Source organism: Hylobates moloch, unplaced genomic scaffold, assembly GCF_009828535.3.
Source record: "Hylobates moloch isolate HMO894 unplaced genomic scaffold, HMol_V3 SCAFFOLD_14, whole genome shotgun sequence".
NCBI lineage: Eukaryota > Metazoa > Chordata > Mammalia > Primates > Hylobatidae > Hylobates > Hylobates moloch.
In genome coordinates, this window is record NW_026652289.1 from 95,711,289 (window position 1) to 95,738,216 (window position 26,928).

Genomic DNA, 26,928 nt, shown 5'->3' on the forward strand with positions numbered 1-26,928 from the left:
CATGTGTGATCATGTGGACTATTTTAGACACGGGGCCATGTCATTCTTGGCATTATCTTTTTTCTCCATATCACGGCCCTACCTCACAGTAATTCCTTATTCTGTAACTTAACCCACTCCCAAGACCATGTTTCATAATAATTTTCTATTATTTTCCTTTGTTCCCCACATTCAATTAAATAAAGTATAAAATGTTATCAATTCTTTCTTCGTTAAAGTAACATATCTGGTACATCCTCTCAATTTCTACAGCCCTTCTCATCTTGCATACGGAAAACAGTGTCAGGTCAATGGCGTGTCCCCCACCTCTGGTCTCCCACTACGGAGTTGCTCATTGCTTTGATAATAGGGTTAAGACTGACATTAGAGACCCCCTGGTCCAAACTGCCTATCAAATTATTTTCACTGGATCTTTGACATTAACCATTATTTTAAATTAGACTGACAAGACTGATCTAATACTGGCTATTTTCTCCTAGAAACAAAAAATATAACTTGAGAATATATACAATTATATAGACCTAACAGTAAGGAGTTCCATAGGAAAGGGCAGGATGTCAGAAAGCCAAGTGGCTCATAAGTCAGACAATTATGCTTTTTCTTTTAAAAACTATCTTAACACATTAATTAATAATATTACTAAAAGACAGTAAAAACTTGTCAAATCACTGGTTACATATTTACTTATATTTCTGTTCTATTTTACATGGCAATAATTCAATTTAACAAATACTTGAAAAGCAATATATCAGGTACCATGGAGGATACAAAGATGTCTAAAAGCCCTTAGTTTCCAAAGGCTCGTATGTAATTTGAAGATAAAACATGTTACATAAGTATAAGTAAGTGATCACAAATATCTAGTTAAAAATTAAATACTTTGTCCTACTAAATATCAGTAGCAAAATAAAAGATAACTTTAACTGTTTTGACATCTGCTTTTAATTTCACTTACATTTTAAATATTGAAAAAAATGTAAAAATAGCGCCCAATCACAGACAGTGATATAGTTTGGATATTTGACCCTGCCTAAATCTCATGTTGAATTGTAATCCCCAATGTTGGAGGTAGAGCCTGGTGGGAGCTGTTTGGGGTCATAAGGCGGATCCCGCATGGCTTGGTGTTGGTATTGTCTTTGCAATAGCGAGTGAGTTCTTACAAGATTTGGCCATTTAAAAGTGTGTGGCACCTCCCCGCAACTCTCTGTTGCTCCTGCTTTCACCATGTGATGTGCCGGCTCCTGCTTCACCTTCTGCCATGGGTAAAAGCTCCCTGTGGCCTCCCTAGAAGCCAACCAGATTCTGATGCCATGCTTCCTATAGAACCATGAGCCAATTAAACCTCTTTTCATTATAAATCACCCAGTTTCAGACGTTTCTTCATAGCAGTGCAAGAATGGCCCAATACAGACAGTATCTGAGGAGGCCTACTTCATATAAAACTTTGAAGGACCACATCCTTAACTTGTCAAAGTTGTATAATATTTCTGCTTGGTAAAATGGCAAAGCCACTTTGACTATGCAACCTTTAAACTGTTAATGTAAATATATAATGTAGAAGTATAGTCAATAATGTAGAGTGTAAACAAATTAAGTATAAAAAACTTATAAAGTATTACTGCATAATATGATCTCAATCTTATAAAGAAAAATACACATATTCACATGACTAGAATAGCTGAATTATAAATTCCGTATTTCTTCTCCTTTTCTTAATCCAATTCTAGAATAAGCATACATTATTTGAATAAAAAACAGCCACAAGAAAAATAGTAATCTAAGTTTACTATAATAAATTTCTGACAATTTAAAACAATGCATATATCTCATTGGATTACCTAATCACATGGGACACAATCATTTGTGCTAAGTGTTATAATGTAATTTCTTATAAAGCACTTCTATTTCATACTGTATTTAAAAATTATAAAAATTATTTCATTTTCAAAATATTCAATCATGGAAACTCCAAAGCAGTTCATTTGTGTCTAATATCTTAATAAACATCTTTATTCTTAAGGAACAAAACAGTCATTTTTAACTAGAACAATAAAATTTTAATCTTTATGAAACAAAAGCAAAATATTTTTAATTACAACTAATTTCAAGGACCTTTACATATTTTACTAATACTTAGTCCCATAGATTTTCACATCTGACATGCAAAACAAAAGAATTAAAATAATATTATCTAGAACTTGAGAATAAAATATCGATTTTAAAAAAACTTTTAATAATATTTACCTATACAACATGCCTGAGACCATTAATTTCTGCATTTGGCTTCTTAGTGGAATAAATGAGTAGTCTTACAAGCATAAATGAGAGTTTATTGCTATTAATTTCACTCATTACATGTACCATGTGTGCCATCTGCATGTTAGTTTACCAATTTCCACCAGGCTCACATTATCTTCAAAATTCATTTACCATTTTAAATAATATAATACCTCAAGAGCATGCTGTATTCTGTCTTTGTGTCTTCCAGCATGAGAAAGGTTGCTGGCAATGCTGGAAGTGGTAGTCTCACAAATCTGCTCACCCAAAAGACAGTCTTCTGGTAATAAAGTTTCTGCCCAGAGCCGGCACACACCATCATGACATGAAGTTAATAACACATTACAGACAGAACCCCTAACAACAAAGAGAAATAAATAAAGGTTAATGTGAATATCAATCCCATCAACTAATATTTTGGTTCTTCATGCATAAAGGTAACATTAGTGCAAAACACTATGGAAAAAAGGAATCAACCAAAGAGCTTGAAATCATATATAGTATCACTGTGAACATCGTAAGAACTGGGAAATTGTTTTAAAAAAAGAAATAGAAATTACTGCCAGATTATACATTCAGGCTCTAGAGGATTATTAGTATCCCCTAAACAAAACATACAAACTAAACAGGAAAAGAAAACCTAATCATTGCAAATTACAGAATGACCATAATAAAAGATCATTAAATGTAATTAAACTATCTGGCTTATGGCAGTAGTTTCATCATCCTTCCTATAACCCAAACAGTTACAAACAAATAATTATCTTAATCATAAAACTGTAAGGAGAATATAATTCAAACTATAAATCCATTTCCATTAAGTTAAAATAAGCAAAAATGGCATAGCATGGAGCAGCTAAAGTAACTTACCTGTTTTTTTACAAAGGAACAAAAAAACATTCTCCCTTTAAAAAAATGCTCACACAGAATCTAAGTCAAAAGTATTCTGCAAATAGATGCAGATGACTTAAACAGAATAGACTTTTTGTTTAGATTCAAAAAGTATATAAATTTCCCACGTTATCATTTACTGAGCATCTCTACAACGTGTGCTATATTTCCTATCAGGCATAAACAATCCTCAGATATATTTAGTAGGTGAAATAACCCTCCCTCAAGAATAAACTAGATTTCTAAGCAAGCTTCTGAGTGCCAAACAGCTTTCTTAGACCTGTATATAATAAAGGAATCATTTGTAAAAGCTGTTTTGCAGTTTATTTAATCTTCTAAATACCTTTAAGAGGTGCCACAATGATGAGGAAAAAATGTATAATAAAAAATCCTTTGAGAAGCTTCTGTTGACAGCTCTCAGATTTAAAAAAACAAAAACAAAAACAAAAAAAAAACACAACCTGGCCACTTTTTTCAGAGTACATTATATGCTTTAACAGCATATACATAATTGACAGTTTTATACTGATATATTTCCTTTCAGTGTGTGCTTTCCTGTTACTTGCAAACATTTTCTTGCTAGGATCTGCTAGTACCACAGCTACTACCAACAATTTCATTGCCTGGACACAAAGTATGTGCAAAGGCCTGTACTAAGCACTTCCCACCCACAAACTACATTTTAGTTTCACAGTAACTCTCTGAGGTAGGTACTATTACTACCCTCATTCTACAGAGAAAAACTGAGGCATAGACAGCTTAAGAAATTTAGTCAAAAATTCATGAAGCTAATAGTAAGATTCGATTTCAGGCAGCTTGATGCCAGCGCCTATGCTATTAATTGCCACCATGTAAATAAAAGGGCTCTATTTTCATTATTTTAATAAACATTTAAGGATGCAAACTAAAGCTGCATGATTCATTCATCTAACCTGGGCATGTACTTGCTAGTTTTGCGCCATGAAAAACCTGTCACAGCTCGGGGATGTGCCAAGTAAACAAAAGAAAATTGAGTAGAGGACTGTCTCCTTTTTACTTCATGATGATCCTGAGGTATAATTGAAGACTTCCAACCAGTCATAGGATACCACACTTTCAAAAGACAATCATCCTGAAAAATACACAGGTCAATATAAAATTAATTTGTATATACACAATTCAAAATTTAAGTGGTCTGAAGAAGTTTTAAAAATTAAGCTATATCTAAAAACTAATATGTGACTTATACATAATACAAAACTTATCTTAAAATTACATTTATTACTTTAAAGAACACTATTCTTGAAAAATAAATGAAGAGTCTATTCATTATCAATCTTTTCTGTGTGATACTGTTTTTCAAATGCAGACTGATGCCAAATTCCCCCATTTAGACAAATTGGTCAGTGCAGAGAAAAGATTCTGATGCTAGCCCCTTGAATAAGTTAGTTAAGCAAGAATTAGAAAGATCCATGCTATCTTTTCAGTCATTGTTATCCTTTCCTTTTTGAAGTGGTCTATAACAGTGAAACCCTTCACCCTTCACCGTTCACCTCATGAATATGAATTGTTTCTTGCTCTAAATCAAGAGTCAGCAAATTTTTCTGCAAAGGGCCAGATGGTAAATAAGTTAGGCTTTGTGGGCTACACATATCTATGACACAGATTCTTCTTTTTTTCTTACATCCCTTTAAAAAGGTAAAAAACATTCTTAGCTCTTGGGCCACAGTTCTCCGATCCCTACTCTAAGTGATGATAAAGAATGCATGGAGGTAGCTGTCAGGAACCACCTCAATGCCCACTTAAAATACTTACAAGTATAATAGGCACTGACTTAATCATTTTACTTAGTTCTAACAATTTAGTTAAAGGCTAAACAATTGTATTTTAACAGAAACTATCTTTTATAGTGCTTTATAACCAATAATAAAAACTGCATTAAAGGGAAATAAGAAATGTTATCACTTCTGCAAAAATATAACCTCTGAGAAATTCTGAAATTATATATTCCTGAAAAGTATGCATTGGTCCAAATATTTTCATTTGGACTAGACAAACAATTCTGTTTTTTCCATCTTGGTACTCATTCTCAATTTATGCTGCATAATGAAACAAACATTTCCATTAATGTCTCATTTTTTTGGATATTTTAATTATACAGCAAATCTTTTAAGTGCTTGCCCTTAGACAGGCACTTAATGTACTAGTTGCTTTCCTCCAAGTATCTTCATCAGCATAGCATCATTTTCACATAATCAAATTTACAGCACATCCTATGCAGTGGTTTCAGACTACGTAACAAAGAAATTCTACAGGTACCCGAGAGCCCCTCAAAAGTCACAATGGAAATACAAAGAGCCCCATGAGCAGGTGATACTCTAGCCCTTCTCCCATTCCCACCAATCTCCCCCTCAAATGAAGCAGTCCCTCTTTCATCTGTTATTGTCTAAAACTGTAAAACCACAACAAAATTAAATAACTGATAACAGAAAGTTATCTAGAAAATTCTCAAATATTTGAAAACTAAAAACTTCTAAATTACAGGGGAAATTTTAAACTATGTTGAAAATATGAATGAAAATGAAAGTACAACATATCAAAAGGGGGAATTGCAGTTACCTGAGTGCATGAGGGAAATTCCTAGCTTTTTCTTTTTTTGTTTAGTGTTTTTGTGTTATTTATTTATTTAATTTCCATAGGTTTTGGGGGAACATGTAGTGTTTGATTACATGAGTAAGTTCTTCAGTGGTGATTTGTGGGATTTTGGTGCACCCATCGCCCAAGCAGTATACATTGTACCCAATTTGTAGTCTTTTATCCCTCACTCTCCTCCCACCCTTCTTCCCTAGTCCCCAAAGTCCATTGAATCATTCTTATGCCTCTGCAACCTCATAGATTAGCTCCCACTTATGAGTGAGAACATACGATGTTTGGTTTTCCATTCCTGAGTTACTTCACTTACAATAATGGTCACCAATTCCATCCAGGTTGCTGCAAATGTCATTTCATTCCTTTTTATGGCTGAATAGCATTCCATGGTATATATACATACCACAATTTCTTTATCCACTCATTGACTGGCATTTGGGCTGGTTCTATATTTTTGCAGCTGCAAATTGTGCTGCTATAAACATGCATGTGCAAGTATCTTTTTCATATAATGACTTGTTTTTCTCTGGATAGATACCCAGTAGTGGATAGCTGGATCAAATGGTAGTTCTACTGTTGTTCTTTAAGGAATTTCCACAGTTTTCTATAGTGGTTGTACTAGTTTACATTCCCAACATCAGTGTAAAAGTGTTCCCTTTATACCACATCCCCACAATCTATTATTTTTTGGTTTTTAGATTATGGCCATTCTTGCAGGAGTGAGGTGGTATCATATTGTGGTTTTGGTTTGCATTTCCCTGATCATTAGTGATGTTGAGCATTTTTCCATATGCTTGTCAGCCATTTCTATATCTTCCTCGGAGAATTGTCTATTGATGTCCTCAGTCCATTTTTTGATGGGATTGTTTGTTTTTTCTTGCTAATTTGTTTGAGTTCCTTATAGATTCTGGATATTAGTCCTTTGTCAGATGTATAGATCATGAAGATTTTCTCCCACTCTATGGATTGTCTGTTTACTCTGCTGTTTCATTTACTATGCAGAAACTCCAGGAAAGGACATGACAAAAAAGGGAAACCACAGACCAATATCCCTGATGAATATAGATGCAAAAATCCTTAACAAAATACTAGCTAACCGAATCCAACAGCATATCAAAAAGACTGTCTACCATGATCAAGTAAGTTTCGTACCAGGGTTGCAGGGATGGTTTAACATTCACAAGTCAATACATATGATACACCATGTAAACAGAATTAAAAACAAAATCACATGATCATCTCAACAGATGCAGAAAAAGCACTTGACAAAATCCAGCATCCCTTTATAATTAAAACCCTCAGCAAAATCAGCATAGAAGGGACAACCCTTCCCCTCAAGAAATCTTCTCATCCTAGCCCTTGCAAAACCCAGTTTTTCACTCAAAGGCATAATCTTCTCTCAAAGAAAATGCTGCATTTTTAATTATAAATTGACAACTTATAATTGTATACATTTACATAGTACAAAGTGATGTTATAATTCACGAATATAACATGATAATTACATCAAGCTAGGTAACATATCCATCACCTCAAATACTTAACGTTTTTTATGGTGAGAAGACTTGAAATTTACTCTTAGCAATTTTAAAATATACAAAATTCTATCACTAACTATATTCACCATGCTGCACAAGAGAACTCAAAAAAAGAAAAGATATATTCCATTTTTTGAAGAAAACAGGATACTTTAAATTACTAGCAAATTTTACAAAATAACCAAGTGTTATTTTTTAAAATGTTCCAATACAAACTTTATGAACATAAACGAATAGAACTTCAGCAAACATCTCCTAGTAAGCAAACCAGAGAAAACCAATTCTTGAACTAAATATTTATCAGGTATGTCTTGTGGGGTAGAAAAGTCTTTTAGTAAGTAAGGCTTTAAGTTCAGATAGAAATTTAAAATACTCTTAAGCCCAAGAAAAATTTAATTTACCACATTTATAAAAAATAGATCTTACCAGCCAAAGTGCTCAATGAACCGTAATATTAAAAATCCTGGAAGTAATTGAATTTGAGTCTCACAACACCTGAAATAAAACCCTGTCATGTGTAGCAGAGGCGGTGGAAAATGCCTTCTAGTGGGAGATCCACAGTGACCATCTGTTTTATCAATTCAAATTTGGCTTTATTAACAGAAGCAGAACAGATTGTACCAAAAAAAAAAAAAAAAAACTGCCCAACATTCCAAAGTTACTTTCTGTTCTTTTTATCAAGATAATCTTAATCAGATGTCGTATATTCTCAAAAATGTGAGAAAATAGCTTTTTCAATCCAAGACACATTTGCTTAACCTCCATAGGATCCCTACCAGAAAAGCATTATCTTTCCATAAGAATTATGAAACACTTAACTCTTAGGATAACTGGATATAAGCAGCTTAGGGAGATGGGACTAACACAATGAAAAAAATACTCAATAATCTAGAAAATAAAATTTTTGCGGTCTTTTTAACCGTTCATATATCTCTTTTAGGGAAGGGTAGGCATCCTGTAGTTTGTATCAAGCTACTATTCTTAATTCAATCTAATTACATATATTTTACTAGGTTTCATAAGAACCAATTATTATACATTTGATTATGTCCAGATACAGATTTATTAAAGAGCCACATTTCACTCTAAGCAAACTCAATGGCTTTCCAACCATTCTCAGGCTTAAAAACAAAATCTGCCCTCAACATACTAATAGATAATGATGATGTGCCATTAACTGCCTGTACAACTATGGAACATTTACAAGATTTACTCAAACAACAAGTATTTATTGAAAGAAGCCACTGTGTGAATGGCTGGGGATATAGCTGGGGCAGAGGAAGAGACAGAAATAATAAAATATATTTCCTAATCCCACAGAGCTTATTCTTTAGAAAGGAAGGCAACATTAAGTAACGATATAAATTATTGTTTTAATTGCAATTGTGATAAGCACTATAAGAAAGAAGCAGAGGGCACCAGGAAAGTATTTAGTAAGGAGACTTGACCTTGCCTGGGAGATAAGAGGATTCCTTAAGGAAGTGGTATTTAAACTGAGAGTTGAAGGATACAGAAAAGACGACCAGGTAAAGAATAAGGAAGTCTGGGTATTGTAGGTATGCCCTAGACAGAGAGAACAGCACATAAAAAGACGTGGAAGCAGGAAAGAGCTTGGCATATTCAAGGCCTTGAAAGGACATCAGTGTTGTAGGCATTAAGGTAGGAATGAAGCTGGAGAGGCACAGAAGGGCCAGATCATACAGCAGAGCCTCACAGGCCATGGTAAAAGATCATAATCTTCATTTTAGGAGCAACAAGAGTCATCAAAAGGTGGTGAAAAGGAGAACGGCATGTTCGGGTGGCTGGCTCCTGTGGGCAGACGAATTCTGCAGAGGATGTTTGCAGGACATCACTTAAGAGACTACTGTAAGGGTCTGCGGCCCTGAAGATGCTGACACAGGCAGTAGCAGCGGAGGGCAGAGACATGGACTTCAAAAACCTTAGCTTCTTCTGTGATCACTAAGATCATTAAAACTTTGTGATTCCACAAAAGTTTCTTTGCTTTAATTTATGTACAGTTAGGCCTGTACTGTCTACAGATGTTCAAACTGTTCTCCCATGTGTTCTAGGTCTTTTGACAAAATTAACTGACATTCCCTCCTTGAACCTTTTTTCTTGCCTTCTCTAATGTCACATTCTCCTGGTTTTCGTTTTATTTCAGTGGTTACTCCTTCCCAGCATCCTTTGTAGGTATTTCCCCTCTCCCCATCATTTCTTAATGTTTGAGGATCCTGGGATTTGATCCTGAGTCCCATTCTCTTCTCTAATACATACTTTCTCCCTAGTTAATTTCATCCAGACCCATAACTTTAATCACCACCTTTGGCTAAAGAATTCAAATTGCCAGAGAACTCCTGACTGTCTTATCCTATCTGATAACTCAGATGCATCTCAAACTTTGGTCTAACCACTACACTCCAGCTTTCTGTTGTTCTTTAACAAGCCCTGCTAATTCCTATTTCAGAGCATTTGCACTTGGTGTTTGTTCCCTTGGCCAAAAACACTCTTTCCCCTGAACTTCACAGTTGTCTCCTTTGTAGTATTCAATACTCGGTTTAAAGGTATCTCCTCAGCAAAGCTTTCTCTAAAGATCACTCACTCTAATAGACACCCAATCACACTACTATATCATCCTGTCTTAATTTTCTGGATAGCACTTGTTAATACTTGATGTTTTTTTTCTGTCTTTCCTCACCAGAAATTAAGTCCTGTAAGAACAAAAGCCTTGTCTGTCATCTTCATCATAAGACTGCCAGCACACACAACAGTTCAGGGTATATGGTGGTGTTCAAAAGAATATCTGCTAAGCCTGTGAATGAAGGTTGTTAATTTCAGATATAATTTCAAATCAATTTTTTGTCCAAAATGCACTATCAATTTTACATATATAAGTCCATTATGATACGAATACAACTATAAAAGATTTTCATGTGTCTTACAAGTGCAGATTGCTAGAATTCTAAAATGCATTTTCTTTGCCCAGTTATATGATAAAAAAAATCAGACAATAATTATGTTAAAGCACAGTTGGCCCTTGAACAACATGGGTTTGAACTGCACAGGTCCACTTACATATGAATTTTCTTCTGCCTCTGCCACCCAAGACAGCAAGACCAACCCCTCCTCTTCTTCCTCCTCTCTCACCTACTAAATGTGAAAATGATGAGGATGAAGACCTTATGATCATCTACATCCACTTAATGAATGGTTAATTTATTTTCTCTTCCTTATGGTTTTCTTAGTAACATTTTTCTTCTTTTCCTTAAAAGAGTATAGTATCTATTGGATGCCACATGCAGGGTTTAAAAAAAAAGAGTAGAGTATATAATACATGTAACACACAAAATGTGTTATTATTTATTTTACTGGAAAAGCTTCCAGTCAATAGTAGACTATTAGTAGTTAGGTTTCTGGAGACTCGAAAGTTAGACAGGGATTTTTGACTGTGCAGGGGGTTGGATCACCTAACTGCCATGTTGTTCAAGGGTTAACTGTACATGAGTCAAGGAAAACTTAAGTGTATACAATATCTGTCCATGATCATAGTGCCATTAATGATATTTAAAAGGAGGCAATAGGAAAACATGCTCCAAATGATGCACAGTGTGTACAATATCTAAGCTGACATCAGCAATGACTAATTGGGAATATCACAAAGCTGGATTCCAGCATGACTCTCCAGCAGCTCTCTGATACGCTGAACTGGTCCTATATTAAATCATCCATAGGTTGACCTATTATGGACTTGTTAAGTCAAAGGAATGATTGGCTTTATTAATCACTTATTATCACTTATTAACTCATAAGAAATATGAGTAACAAAAAAAAGACAAATCTGTGAGTTATTTCAGTCAAATTTTAGGAGTAATGGGGTATTTGTTTTTAAAGATCCAAAGTTTTAAAGGTGACTGCCCAGCTTTAGAGACCAAGACATGAATTACGTAAAACAAAAAAGGAAAAAAAGACACGAATTATATTATTTCTCAAGTTTTTCCTGTGATTCTGATAAATGTACCCTTCATGAGATACCCATGCTTCTCAAGACATTACAGAAAATTCTTCACGTGTCTCTACATTTCTATCCAGAAATACTAAGTATGTTTTATTATTTGTAGATTATTGAACTGGCTTATCAAAATTTCAGTGTTTTATTTTTAAAATCTAGTTTAACAACAATGAGGCAAACTAGCTGGAGTGGAGTGTGCAGGGGTGAGAGTTAGCAGGAGATAAGGTTGAAGCAGTGACGAGAGTCCTGGTAAGCACGGAGCATGCTAAACCATCACGAAGACTTGGGCTTTTGGTAAATGAAATGGAAAAGCTTTTGACAGTTTTGTACAAAAGAAGAGTGACAAGATCTGACAACATTTTTTTTTTTTGAGACGGAGTCTCGCTCTGTTGCCCAGGCTGGAGTGCAGTGGCGCAATCTCGGCTCACTGCAAGCTCCGCCTCCCGGGTTCACCCCATTCTCCTGCCTCAGCCTCTCCGAGTAGCTGGGACTACAGGCGCCCGCCACCACGCCCGGCTAATTTTTTGTATTTTTATTAGAGACGGGGTTTCACCGTGGTCTCGATCTTCTGACCTCGTGATCCACCCGCCTCGGCCTTCCAAAGTGCTGGGATTACAAGTGTGAGCCACCGCGCCCAGCCCTGACAACATTTTAAAAAGATCACTCCAGGCCAGGAACGGTGGCTCACACCCATAATCCCAGCACTTTGGGAGACCAAGGCGGGCAGATCACTTGGAGCTAGGAGTTCAAGACCAGCCTGGCCATCGTGACGAAACTCTGTCTCTGCTAAAAATACAAAAATTAGCCAGGTGTGGTGGCACACGCTTGTAATCCCAGTCACTTGGGAGGCTGAGACACAAGAATTGCTTGAACCCAGGAGGCAGAGGTTGCAGTGAGCTGAGACTGCGCCACTGCACTCCAGCCTGGGCGACAAAGTGAGACTCTGTCTCAAAAAAAAATTTTAAAAATCACTCCACCTGCTGGTTTGAACATAGATTGTACAGAAGTGCAGCAAAAATTGGGAAACCAATTAAAAATTTAATACAATAATACAAGTGATAAATAATGGTGGCTTCAACCAGATTATAAGAGTGGAGGTGGTAAAGAAGTAAGCAGATTGTGGATATATTCTAAAGGTGAGCCATCAGGGAGTAGATTGAGGGGTTGGGGAAGTAGAAATCAGGGAAGAGGTACAGGCAAAAAATACAAAGTTGAATGTCATCAGCATACAAAAATGGTATTTAAATAGCATCAGAAACCTTAAGACTAGAAGAGCCCTGGGCACTGCAACATTTAAAAGTAGAAAAGACAACACTAACAACTAAGCAGAGGTAGCCAGAGTTAAAAATAGGCAGAGCACAGTAGACTTTTAGAGCAGTAAAAAGACCTATAAAATTGATACATTCTTGGTGAGATGAATGAGGAAAGAGGGAAGGCATAAATAATATCAAAACTGAAGAAGAAATCACTATAAATGTATTACAGATATTAAAAGATACGGTGTTTTACACAATTTTGTGCCAATAAATTTGAAAATCTAAATAAAACTGAAAAATCATAGGTAAATACAACTTACCAAAACTGACACACAAAAGAAAAAGAAAATCTGAATAATTTAAAAAACTGAATCCCACAAAGAAAATTCCTGATCCAGATGGCTTCACCAGCAAATACTTAAGAATAAAACTATATCAATCTTACATAAACTCTTCACAAAAGAGAGCTTTCTAACCCATTTATAAGGCCAGCATAACATCAATATAAAAATCTGTCAAGTACATTATGAAAACGGGAAAATTATTGGCCGAATCTCACTCTAACACATAAATCTTAAAAGATCAGCAAATCAAATCCAGCAAGGATAATACATTATAATGAAGTTGGGATTGTTCCAGGAATACAAGGTTTACAAAATCAGTCCATGTATTTCATCTTATTAAAAGATTAAAAAGATGGCTGGGCACAGTGGCTCACGCCTGTAATCCCAGCACTATGGGAGGCCGAGGCGGGTGGATCATCTGAGGACAGAAGTTCGAGACCAGCCTGGCCAAAATGGTGAAACTTCATCTCTACCAAAAATACAAAAATTAGCCGGCATGGTGATGGGTGCCTGTAGTCCCAGCTACTTGGGAGGCTGAAATGGGAGAAATACTTGAACCTGGGAAGCTGAGATTGCAGTGAGCTGAGATTGTGCCACTGGACTCCAGCCTGGGTGACAGAGAGAGATTCTGTCTCCAAAAAAAAAGATAAAAATTGTCTCATTAGATGCAGAAAAAATGTTTCCTAAAATTCTATATCGTTTGTGGTTTAGAAAAACAATCTAGCAAACAACAAATAGAAGGAAAGTTTCTTTATCTGAAAAAAAAGTATCTACCACAAACATCAACAGTAAACATTATATTTATGATGACACAGTGAAGGGTATCCCTTTGAGACTGGGAACAAGAAAAAGATAGACCTGTTGTCACCACATTTATTCAGCACTCTACTAGAGGTCCTAGACACTGCGGTTAAAAAAAAAAAGGAAAAATATGAAACATGGGAGAGTTACAAAAGATGAACTACAGCTTTCATTATTCATAGATGACATAATTGTGTACATATAAAATCCAAAATGATCTACAGAGGAATTATTAGAATTAATGAGTTTAGTAAGGGTGCTGGGCATAAAGCCAATATACAAAAACTGCATTTCTATATACCAGTAACAATTATTTTTTAAAAATTTACATAATGATTCCATTTATAACAGTATCAAAAACATCAAATATCTAGGAATTAATCGCAAAAGATATTTAGGATCTTCACAGAGAAAATTATAAAACATTACTGAGAAAAAAAAGGTGTACAATAAATGAAGGGATACATCATGTTCATAAACGGGAAGACTAAATATAGTAAAGATGTCAATTCTCCCCAAACTGACCTATACAGTCAATGTAATACCAATCAGAATTATAAGAGGTTTTCTGTTTGCTTTGTAAAAATTATCATTTATTCTAAAATTTATATAGAAATGCAAAGGGCCAAGAATAGATAAGACGATCTTAAAAAAGAAAAACAAGAGGGGAGGACTTGCCCTACCAGATATCAAGACTTAATTTAAAGCTATAGCAATTAAGTCAGGTGGCACTCGTACAAGGAAAGACCAATGAACAAGAGAAAAGAGTCTAGAAACGGACCTACAGAAATACGGACATTTTATTTTATGACAAAAGTGGTAATGCAGAACAATGAAGAAGGGAAGATTTTTTCCAATAAATTGTTCAAGACAACCAGATATCCATAAGGAAAAAATAAAACTTGACCTTCTTCAAATCACACCTAAACATCACTTAACATAGACTTTACACCTAAATGTGAAAGATAAAACATAAAATGTCCATATTCTAGACCAGAGGCTCTTGGCCTGAGGTCCTCTGACCCAAAGGTCCTGTGGATAGACTTCAAGATATAAAAGATACTTTTGACACATCATTTGTATCCCATCATGCCTTAGCATTTTGGTGTGCCAGTTTCAACTGCAAGCATCTACATCTTTTTGTCTGAGGTTTTCTAGGAGCTGGTTATGAGTGCTGAGAACTGATGCCTGGCCCTCACCTGCCTTCAACTGATGTGTGTGAAGAACATGTGTAAGGAACATGATGCGAGTGAGGAACACAGGTTCCCAGAGGACCCAGAGATTCAAGCTTAATACACTTAATAAAGGTTATTAAGTGCCTTCACTTCCCTGCCTCCAATCCAGTATATTTCGTGTGATCATTCCCCATATTAATTACTTACACTTGAATCCTTATCTCAGGGTCTGCTTCTGAAGAAACCAAGAAAACTAAGACCCAAAGGCACCATGAACTTCATTGGGAAAAAACAATTACTTCTCTATTTTCATAAATGCTAATTGAAAAAAACAAACCAAAGTAGTACTGGCAGTACGTATGATTTTGTCTCTAACAGAATCAAAGATGTTTTCATATCACATGACAGTTATTGCATATTTCAAAGTATTTCTTACACTCATTTCTACTTTGAAATTGTTAGTTACTGGAACTGCTACTAAACTGCACATGATTGCAGTCTTCCTGTCTGTATCGTTCATGCAACCGTTAAGCAACCGCCTCTGTGCCAACTAACTGCTGAGCAATACAACGGTAAAGTTTAACGCTTCTGCAACTAGAGATCAACCCAAAAAGCCTTCAGTGAATTTTGTTGTTCTTGGAAAGCCTATCCTCACCTTAGAAAGTGAGATACTCAAGTTTTAATTCCACATACAATAGCTAAACACAATTAAAACCGCCCATATTTTAAGTGCAATTTTTGTTACCGAATGCATTAATTTAAAAGTACATAATGTCTCTATCACAAATGTATTTTTTTAATATCTTGAAGCTGTATTTCAATAATTTCTTTTGTAATGCTACGTATTTTATTTTATGCATTTTAAAACATCATACTATGAGAAAAGTTATTATAGGACTTCACTAGATTTGCAAAGGAATTCACAGCACAAAAAAACTTAAAGCAACTCTGGTCTAGAAGATTATGTAACATAGGAAAATCCTCAGAATGTCACAGTATGAAAAACTTTTTAAATAGGACTCAGAAAAACACTGATTTGTTTGACATTAAAATCAAACTTCTCTCATCAAAAGATACCATTAAGAGAATGAATGAGCAACTAATGGAGTGGGAGAAGATCTTTGCAAAACATGTAACTGACAAAAAGCTCATACCCGTAATAAAGAACTCCTACAAATCAACAAAAGACCAAAAACTATTTTAAAAACGGGCAAGGAACTTGCCCAGTTACTTTCTTTTAAATCAGTCATCTAAATACCCAATAAATAAATGAAAAGGTATTTAGCCTCATTAATAATCAGGGAAATGCACTTTAAAACTACAAGGAGGCTAGGCACAGTGGCTCACACCTGTAATCCCAACACTTAGGGAGTCCAAAACAGGAGGATCACTTGAGGCCAGGAGTTCAAAACCAGCTTGGGCAACATAAGGAGATCCCAACTCTACCAAAAAAAACAGATAAAACTTAGCCAGCCATGGTGGTGTATGCCTGTAGTACCAGCTACTCAGGAGGCTGAGGCAGGAGGATCGCTTGAGCCCAGGAGTTCAAGGTTACAGTGAGCTATGATTGGCCGATGTACTCCAGCCTGGGTGACAGAGTGAGACTCTGTCTCTAAAAAAACAAAAAACCAAAAAAACTACAAGGAGGTGGCACTTGACATCTACCAAATTTACAAAAGTTTAAAAGTCAGACCATATCACCACTGGCTAGGAGCAACAGGAACTATTGTATACTATTAGAGGGTAAATTAGTATATCAACTTTGGAAAACAGATTGCTATCATCTACTGAAATTAAACACACATATAACATATAACCCAGCAGTTCTATTCCTATGTATATACCCAAGAGAAATCCACACAAGAGCCTAACAGACATGTACAAGACATCTGCTGCAGCATTATTTAATACATGTCAGAAATGGCATGGCAGATCAATGGAAAAAGAATGAACTATTCAGTAAATGTTATTGAGACAACTTTCATTTGGATTAGGGACTTAATTATAAGAGATTAAAATGTAAAGATTTTAGGAGAAAATAAAAAAGAATACTTTTATAGCATCACAGTAAGAAATTTTCCTAAACAAGATTCAAACTACAATTAACCCACTGTATATTGTGGATATTTCTGTAAAATCTTTATACTTCAAAAGTAGATACTGAAATATTTACAGACAAATGACATCAGTGACACAAGCCTAAATAATCTAACTGGGGGAGGAGTAGTACAGATGAAACAAGATTGGCTGAGTGATAACTGCTGAAGCTAAGTGATGGGTATATAGGAGTTCAGTACCTTCCTGTTCATGTTTGAAGAAAAATTTTTTTTAATTTAAGGCATCATAAATAAAGGGAAAAGAGACCAGCCTGGGCAACATAATGAAACCTTTTGTATTTCTACCAAAAAAAAAAAAAAAAACTAGCCAGATGTGATGGTATACACCTGTAGTCCCAGCTGAGGTGGGAGGACTGCCTAAGCCCAGGAGGTCGATGCTGCAATGAGCCGTGATTGTGCCATTGCACGCTAGCCCGGGTGACAGATTGAGACTCAGTCTCAAAAAAAAAAAAAAAAAAGAAAGAAAAAGAAAAAAAAGAAAAACACAAACTCTGTTAAGTTCAGAACTGTAGAAAACTAAATATTACCTTCTTTGGGAATTTAGATGAGTGAAACTTTTTTAAATAAAATAATAAACATGAAAATCAGGATTCTGGTTGACTGGGGTAGGAGGGGAGGAAGGAGATGCTGGAGAAAGATAAAGCACCCATTTGTTTTATGTTCTTTGTCTCAAGTTGAGGAGTAGGGTACATGTGTATTTGTTTAATTGTTTATTATATCTTATATAACATGTTTTATATATACTTTTTTAATTTATGAAATATTTTGTAATTTTAAAAAATCAGAGAATTTTAAAACCTCCTTTAAAAATTAAAAATTTAATAGCAGAAAAAAATTACTTTGAAGTTACATCTGAAAAGTCCCCCAGAAATTCAAAGAAAAAGATGAATAAGTGGACAAACAGTAAAGGGGGAAAATAGTAAAATAGAGAGTTAGTGTAAAGGTATCCATATTTGAATAAGAAAAGATCCAGAGAGAGAAAGAAAGAACACGAAAGAAATAATATAATCTCTCAGAATTGAAAGACATGAGTTTCAGATTTAACAGGTCCCCCAAATGTCATAGTGTTAGTTGGACAGTGTGTTTTGGCTTTGATTCTGGGTGAGTGCAGGAGAGTAGTCTTCAGACAATTTCTTCAGGTGTAGTCAGTGTCAGTGGTGGCTGTGAGTTACTCATTGGCTTAGGCTGTGGTTGGTAGCAGAGGCTGTGGTGAGGCTTTGCTGCAGACAGGGACACCAGACAGGCCAGTTCTGAGGCACCTGTGGTGGCAGAGGCAGGCCAGGCATGCAGGCCCTTGGGCTCCCAGGCAGCATACATGTACGCCAGCAGCCACAGGTCCCTGAGGACCAGTCCTTGGGCCTACAGGCAGCTTGCTCAGGTGCCAGTGGTTATGGAAAACAGTATGGAGTTTTCTCAAAAAAACAAAACTAGAACTACCATAGAGTTCATCAATCCCACTACTGGGTATTTATCCAAAAAAAAAGGAAATCAGCGTATCAAACGGATAGCTACACTCCCATGTTTACTGCAACACTATTCACAATAGCCTAGATATAGAATCAACCTACATGCCCATCAGTAAATGAAGGGATAAATGAAATGTGGTAAATATACACAGTGGAATACTATTTGGCTGTACAAAGGACAAAATCCTATAACTTGTAGTAACATAAATGGAACTAGAAGTCATTATGTTACGTGAAATAAGACAAGCACAGAAAGAAAAAATACCATATTTTCTCAGTCTTATGTGGGAGCTAAAGAAGGAGATGAAGAGAAGTTGGTTAATTGGTACAAATACACAGTTAGATGGAATAAGCTCTAGTGTTCAATAGTACAGTAGGGTGGCTATGGTTAACAATAATATATTGTATATTTCAATTAACTAGAAGATTTGAAATGTTGCCAACACAAAAAGAGATAAACGTTTGAGGTGATGGATATCCTAAATACTCTAATTTGACCATCATTACACATTACGCATGTATCAAAATATCACATGTATCCCATATATATACCAATAAAAAAGTTTATTGAGATATAATATCAAAGGTCAGTGATTTTTCAACCCAATTCTATGCCCGAGAAAATCAAGCATAAGAAAAAAATCTTTCAGACACGTAAGGCCTGAAAAATGTTTTTTCCAATTCACCTTTCTTCAGGAACCTATTGGGGGACATCTCCATCAAAACAAGAAAAAAGGAAGATAAATGATGCTAAGAAACAGAAAATTTAACAAAGGAGAGAGGCAAAGAGAATTTCCCAAATTGGTAAAAAAAAATCCGAAAATCGTAGCTCTGCTATTTTAGACTGGTAGAGCAATTAAGCTGAATGAGAGCAAAGAGAACTCATGTTCCCAGAATACCTCCTATGTGGGATTATACTGAGAAAAGAGTCAAAGTAGTTCTAAGGATGAATTAGGTATACAGAAAAAAAAAGCAAACCATAAAACAAAGTATTATCTCCAAAGTAATTACTATTAAGAATATTCTGTACAATCTTAATAACATAAACAATAACTTCTGATTTACCCAAAATCATGAGATACCTACATCAGGAAGATAGGAGCAAGTGAAATGAATATGTGTATGTATTAGATGTGAAGATGATGTTGGAGATATCAACCCCTCCCCTTTATCAAGCTAAAGCCTCAGCTTCTACAGTGGGAAGGCAAAAAATAATACATATAACTCGGGGGGCTGGGCAGACAGAATCAAGAAATGGGAGCACCTGCAAGTTATTCAAGGACATGGAAGGAAATATCAAAATACTCAACTTGACAAATAATTGCCTCCTGGACACAGGAATTAGCATTGGAATAATGAGGCAAGGAGTACATCTTTTCATTGTGAATCCAGTATTATTTTACTTTTTAAGTTATGTACAGATGCTATTTTTAAACGCAAAACTTAGTTTTTAAAAATGCAAATAAGCCAAGGTCAAATAAGAGTAATAAGAATAGCCATTATTTCCCAAGTGCCTACAACCTGTGAGCAAAATACCAGGTCTTTTACAAACACCACTTTTATTCTTCAGGCCAGCTTTGCCAAGGAGGATTATCCCAGTTTTACAGATGAGAAAACTGAAAACAAAAATAAATAAGGAACATTTTTAATTCTTTTATTTGTTTCTTTCGTATGTTTTTGTTTGATCCTTTACCTTTCCAGCAGTAGCAAAATATTCACCATCAGGAGACCATTCCATCAAATGTATAGATACTGAGGTTCTAAAAAAGAGAGAGTTAGGCAATTAGCCCTTTTAAAATCTGGTGTACTGTATATAAAAATGGTCAAGATGAGATTTTTGTAACATCAAAGTCAGAATTCTCAGAATAAGACTGTTTTTTGCTTCCCTAAAAATATAAATAAAATATTTCACCTCCATAAAAATATAAATTAATTAAAACTAATCCAACACTCACTTTGGGAAAAGAAGAATGTAAGTAACATGAATACAGTATATCTCCACCTACATGTCCCACCAACATCCTAAATATAACATGTTAAAAGCTGAGCTTATCATCATCCCTGACTAGTCTTCGTCACATAATCTAAATGACTGTTAATAGTACATCTTCCACTTGAAGGAGTGGCTGGCAACTTTCACATCTTCCCCCTCCCCATCCTTACCTCAATCTATTAATGAGTAATTCCTTTGTATCAACCCTGTCAACTCCTGTCCTGGGGCTATAACTATGAAAATACTTTCATCCTTTTTTTTTAAATAATTGACTGTAGCACAAATTAAAGAATGCTATTATATGGGTTTTGGTTAGAAAAAATCTACTTTCTAGGCATCTAAATGCAATGGTACCATCAAAAAATAAAGATCTTTGTGAAAGGAAACATATTTTAGGAAGCATTTGCTTTTAATTAATGAATATAACAATAGAAATAGACACTAACTTGCACTGCCAGACACACTTCCAATCATTTAAAACAGGAGGAATTGTATTATCAATTTCTTCCTCCTCTTCCAGAATATCATCTCCTGGAGGAGCCCACAACTGAATAGAATCAGTTGCTGTCAACAATCTATTATCTGAAAATTAAAGAATGTTATGATGAATATGCAAATATTATATAGGGAAATACATGCACATGGGCTTCTGTTTAGATCTGTAAACTATTAATATTATGTGAAAAGTAAGCAATATCGCCAATGAAAAACACTTGGTATATATCTATTTTTTTAAAGTCCCTTATAAGAAAAAAAAGAATCTTCTGGACAACAAAGAGTAGTTCTTAAGGAACATTTGAGAACAACAAAGTAAAGCTTACTGGCAAAGAGCTATTATTATCAAGCAAGTCAAAAAAACTAACAACAAATGTATTAATAGAATAACAAAGTCCCCAAAACTCTGATATATACCACATAAAATGTCCTCGAGATATAAGGCATAACTACAAATTAATAAAATGTGGTTTTATGCACGAAATATAAAAATAATCCTTATTAATTGTGAATATAAAAAGGGACAACAGCTATTATCATTAGAGGTTCCTAATTTTTCAAAATTAAAGATAGTAATTTCCAGATACAAATGATAAAATGAGGTGAAGTTTTTTTGGTCTCTGTTTTATTTCCAATGGTGTTTCTTAGCAAATACAACAAGAGTAAAGGGCAGCACACATTAACTAGGAAACAAATCATAACTGTTTCTTGAAATAAAACACTCAAAGACAGGGGAAAAAAGAGAGTAGTAAATTAAGCATTGCACAAAGCACTGTATACCAAGAAGGAAAAATTATATTCGTCAACAAAAAGAAAATATAATATATTGATCATTTTCTTATTATGGGAGACTATATCACATTATTATCATACATTTAAAACAAATATTTAATTTAAATAATTTTAAATATAATTGCTAAATACCTTGAGGATCCCATGCTAAGTTGTATGTCACAGAACTCAAAAAAAACTGCCCAGTTTTAAGCCACTGGCACTTGAGTTGCTGAAATATGTAGACAAAAAGAAATAAGAAAAAAGAAAAAGATGTTTTTTAAATAATATCCCAAAACACTAACATTTTATCATTTTCTTCAACTTAAGACTTTAAGATCTGGAACAAAGATGAAAATATTTCACTATTATTTTCATATACTGTTTTTAATGTAACTTTCATTGGTTCCACTACTATTTATTATACCATATTGAGCTCCTTGCCATGCCCAAACAAAGCAGGTTCTCTCAGGCTTCTTCTCATGCCTATAAATACCTTCTTATATTTAGAATATCCTATTCCTCACGTCTCCATCTGCAAACCCCTATCCTTCCACTAAGATTAGCTAACTCATCATCTCTGCTATGAAGCCTTCTCTGACATCCTGGCAGCACCAGTACCACTTTTACATTCTGCCATTATAACACTAATCACATGGAATTAGTATTTGTCTATACGTCTGACTCTCCTCCCATTAAATTGCAACTCTTCAAGGGCAGAAACTATGTCATAATAATTTTTGTTATCTTCAGCGTTTGTAATGGCTGGCACAAACATGTTAAATGTTTACATATTTCTTTGTAGTACATAAATATAAAATGTCCTTTTGTGAGAGGACATTTGTGAAAAGCTTTGCAAAGCTATGTTACCTTAGGCAAGCTATATGTTAACTGCTTGGCAAATAATACTTTTTAAACAGTAATGCCCTTTTGTGTTGTAATATTTTAAGAATATTTAATAATTTTAAAAGGTATACAAGGTTTCCCGACTACCTCGAGGCAGAATTTTAAAACATAGCTGCATCCCAACTGTTTGGGAGGCCATGATAGGAGGATTGCTTAAGGCCAGGAATTTGAAACCAGCCTGGGCAACATAGCAAGACCCCCATCTCTATAAAAACTTTAAAAATTAGCTGGGCATGGGAGCTCATACCTGTAGACCCAGCTACTTTGGAGGCTGAGGCAGAAGGATCATAGCCCACGAGTTTGAGGTTACTGTGAGCTATGATCACACCACTGTATTCCAGCCTGGGTGACAGAGCAAGACTCTATCTCTAAAAACAATGTGTGTGTGTGTGTGTGTGTGTGTGTGTGTGTGTGTGTGTGTGTGTCTGCAAACCTTGCACTTCATTATCCAAAAATAAGTTTATATTTTATAATCAGAGAAAATGTTATTTTTAAACCCTACCACTGCTGACCAAACAACAATCACAACAGCATAACACTACTTTAAATACTGTTCAACAAATCTATTTTAGTGTAGTAATTAAATAATTCCTAAAATTATAGACATCCCTAATATTCTTTCCTTTAATGTTCCTCAGAGTGCAATCTGTGGAGCAACTACCTTGAAGAAATTTGGGGAATGAGACCTGGAAACCTAAATTTTTAGTATGTGCTCTAGATGACTCTTAAGTAGTCCAAAATTTGATATCCATTTCACAATACTATTATAGGGAAAGATTAATATTTTAATTTATACTGTTTTGGGGGAATGTAAAAAGATATATTCAAATACATATAATTAATGAAAAAATACAAAAACCATTTGTTTTAAGGCATTTCACTTAAAAATATACTTTAAAAATTACTTGTAAATACATATTCAGCATTCAGATTTAGCATTTGCAATTTTGATTATTTCTGAGTGATGGTAAAAATGTAATGCATGCAGGACGTTTTAAAGGGCTTAATTCTAACCACATTAGATGTTTTGAACATTAAGTAAGACAAATATAATATAGCACCCAGTATGAATCTGAATGGTTCACAATGTGGTATGCTTAACCACTTAGCTGAGCTGGTAAGTGAGCTTTTTAAACTCCTAACTTCTTCATTCAACCAACATTTAGGAATACCTACTATGTTCCAGATACGTTTTTTTTTTTTTTTTTTGATATGGAGTCTTGCTCTGACTCCCAAGCTGGAGTGCAATGGTGCGGTCCAGGCTCACTGCAACCTCCACCTCCTGGGTTCAAGCGATTCTCCTGCCTCAGCCTTCCGAGTAGCAGGGACTACAGGCGTGTGCCACCACACCCGGATAATTATTTTATTTTTAGTAGACACGGAGTTTCACCATGTTGGCCAGGCTGATCTCAAACCCCTGACCTCGTGTTCCACCTGCCTCGGCCTCCCAAAGTGTTGGGATTACAGGTGTGAGCCACCACACCTGGCTGTTCCAGATACTGTTCTAAGTACTGGGGATTCATCAGTGAAAAAAAGAAACAAAGCTTCCTCCCCTTATGTACCTTTAGATAACATTCTACATAGTAAATAATAAATAAATAAATGCTGTAAAAAAATTTTTTAAATAGCAAGATAAGTGGGGGTACAATTTTTTAAAGGGTGGTCAAGGTAAACCTCATTGACAAGGTATTAGTGAGCAAAGACCTAAAGTATCTATGGGAGCTATCCTTGGAGATAGCTGGAGGAATAACATTCCTGACAAAACAACCAACACAAAGACTCAAAGAGGGAAGGTTAACTGAGAAACAGTAAAAATGCCAATGTAGCCAGAGTAGAACCAGAAAGGACAAGAATGTAGGAGGTGAGCTCTAAGACATAGTAAGTGTGGTACTGAGTAGAAGGGAAGTTGTAGTCTACAAAAGGCTTTTGGCTTTTTATCTGAAAGAAATATGGAGCAGCTGGGCATGGTGGCTCATGCCCATAATTCCAGCAATTTGGGAGGCTGAGGTGGGAGGATCACTTAGCCCCAGAGTTCAAGACCAGCCTGAGCAACACAGGGAAACTCCATCTCTACAAAAAAATTAAAAATTAGCTGGCCATGGTGGTACATGCTTGTAGTCCCAACTACTCGAGAGGTTGAGGTGGGAGGACCATTTGACAGGTTGAGGCTGCAGTGAGCAGTGATCATGCCACTGCACTCCAGCCTAGGGGATACAGTGAGACCCTGTCTCAAAACAAAAGAAAAAAGAGAGAGAAATATGGAACCATTACAAAGTTTTAAGCACAGAAATGTCATGATCTGCTCTGTTGAGAACAGAGACTGGGGTTGAAGGCAGCAGCAAACCGGATATCAGATAGAGATTAGCAATCCAGACAAGAAATAACAGTAGTTCAAACTAGGGTAGATCTCAATTAACACAGTAAATGTCAATTTGCAATATTCTAGAGACTTGGGTTTCTAAAAGCACTAGGGATGTATCCCTAGTGAATGTAAGGATCCTAACATAAAGCACTAGACCAATTTTTCACTGATACTCTAGTCTATTTTCAGCACTAGCTCCTAAGAAGCTTTTTATTAACATCAATTGGATTCTAAAGTTAACTAGATTCTAAAAGTATTCTATTATTGGTTAATACTTACACAATTTCTTTTATGAGAATTTATGCCCAAGGGCTCAAATATACAAACAGCATTACCATATGAAGCTGCAATCTAAAAAAGAATAAATACAGCATTAATATCTCGAAAAGGGTAAATTAAAGATATCTTCCTTTTCATAACAATACAAAAACTAATTACATATATACTACAATCTCAATGCAGTATTCATGGTTTATTTCCTTCCATAAATATACCTGGAAGTGTACTGGAGTTAAGAGTCTCTCCTCTGTTATCAAAAAATTCAGCAGGCTTTATTTTACATATCAAATACAAGGTTGACCTATTCAAAGAAATCATATTTGGATGGACAGCTGCCAAGATGGCTGAATAGGAAGAGCTCTGGTCTACAGCTCCCAACGAGATGGACACAGAAGGCAGGTGATTCCTGCATTTCCAGCTGAGGTACCAGGTTCATCTCACTGGGACTAGCTGGACAGTGGGTGCAGCCCACAGAGGGTGAGTTGAAGCAGGGTGGGGCATCGCCTCACACGGGAAGCACGAAGGGTCAGGGGATTTCCCTTTGCTAGCCAAGGGAAGCTGTGAGAGACTGTACCAGGAAGAACAGTACACTCCGGCCCAGATACAGCACTTTTCCCATGGTCTTCACAACCGGCAGAACAGGAAATTTTCTCCAGTGTCTGGCTCAGCGGGTCCCACCCCCATGGAGCCCAGCAAGCTAAGATCCACTGGCTTGAAATTCTTACTGCTATCACAGCATCTGAGTTTGACCTGGGACACTCGAGCTTGGTGGGAGGAGGCGCATCCACCATTGCTGAGGCTTAAGTAGATGGTTTTACCCTCACAGTGTAAACAAAGCTGATGGGAAGTTTGAACTGGGCGGAGCCCACCACAGCTCCCTGGGACAGAGCACGTGGGGGAAGGGGCGGCTGTGGGCACAGCTTCAGCAGACTTAAACGTCCCTGCCTGTCAGCTCTAAAGAGAGCAGCAGTTCTCCCAGCACAGCATTCGAGCTCTGATACAAGACAGACTGCCTCCTCAAGTGGGTCCCTGACCCCCCGTGTATCCAGACTGGGAGACACCTCACATTAGGGGCCGACAGACACCTCATACAGGAGAGCTCTGCCTGGCATCTGGCAGGTGCCCTTCTGGGACAAAGCTCCCACAGGTAGGAACAGGCAGCAATCTTTGTTGTCTGCAGCCTCTGCTGGTGATACTCAGGCAAACAGGGTCTGGAGTGGACCTCCAACAAACTCCAGCAGACCTGCAGCAGAGGGGCCTGACTGTTAGAAGGAAAACTAACAAATAGAAAGGAATACTATCAACATCCACGAAGATGTGGAGAAACCCGTGCAAAAAGGCTGAAAATTCCCAAAACCAGAACACTTCTTCTCCTCCAAATGATCACAACTCCTTGCCAGCAAGGGAACAAAACTGGATGGAGAATGACTTTGACAAATTGACAGAAGTAGGCTTCAGAAGGTGGGTAATAACAAACTCCACCAAGCTAAAGGAGCATGTTCTAACCCAATACAAGGAAGCTAAGAACCTTGAAAAAAGGTTAGACAAATTGCTAATGAGAATAACCAGCTTAGAGAGGAACATAAATGACCTGATGGAGCGGACAAACACAGCACGAGAACT

General features: G+C 36.0%; 1 protein-coding gene across 11 annotated transcripts in view; it reads right to left on the minus strand.

The window, feature by feature from the left end:
- Positions 1–26,928, minus strand: part of DMXL2 (Dmx like 2) — a 175,312-nt gene that overhangs the window by 88,820 nt on the left and 59,564 nt on the right. For all 11 annotated transcript variants that reach the window (XM_058427167.1, XM_032174147.3, XM_032174146.2 and 8 more), the window contains exons 3-8: positions 25,306–25,377; positions 21,912–21,990; positions 20,939–21,074; positions 20,193–20,259; positions 4,101–4,279; positions 2,451–2,634 (exon numbers count right to left, since the gene is read on the minus strand). In XM_058427167.1, the coding sequence (XP_058283150.1) occupies positions 2,451–2,634; positions 4,101–4,279; positions 20,193–20,259; positions 20,939–21,074; positions 21,912–21,990; positions 25,306–25,377 (717 nt within the window). The remainder of the gene's footprint in view (positions 1–2,450; positions 2,635–4,100; positions 4,280–20,192; positions 20,260–20,938; positions 21,075–21,911; positions 21,991–25,305; positions 25,378–26,928) is intronic.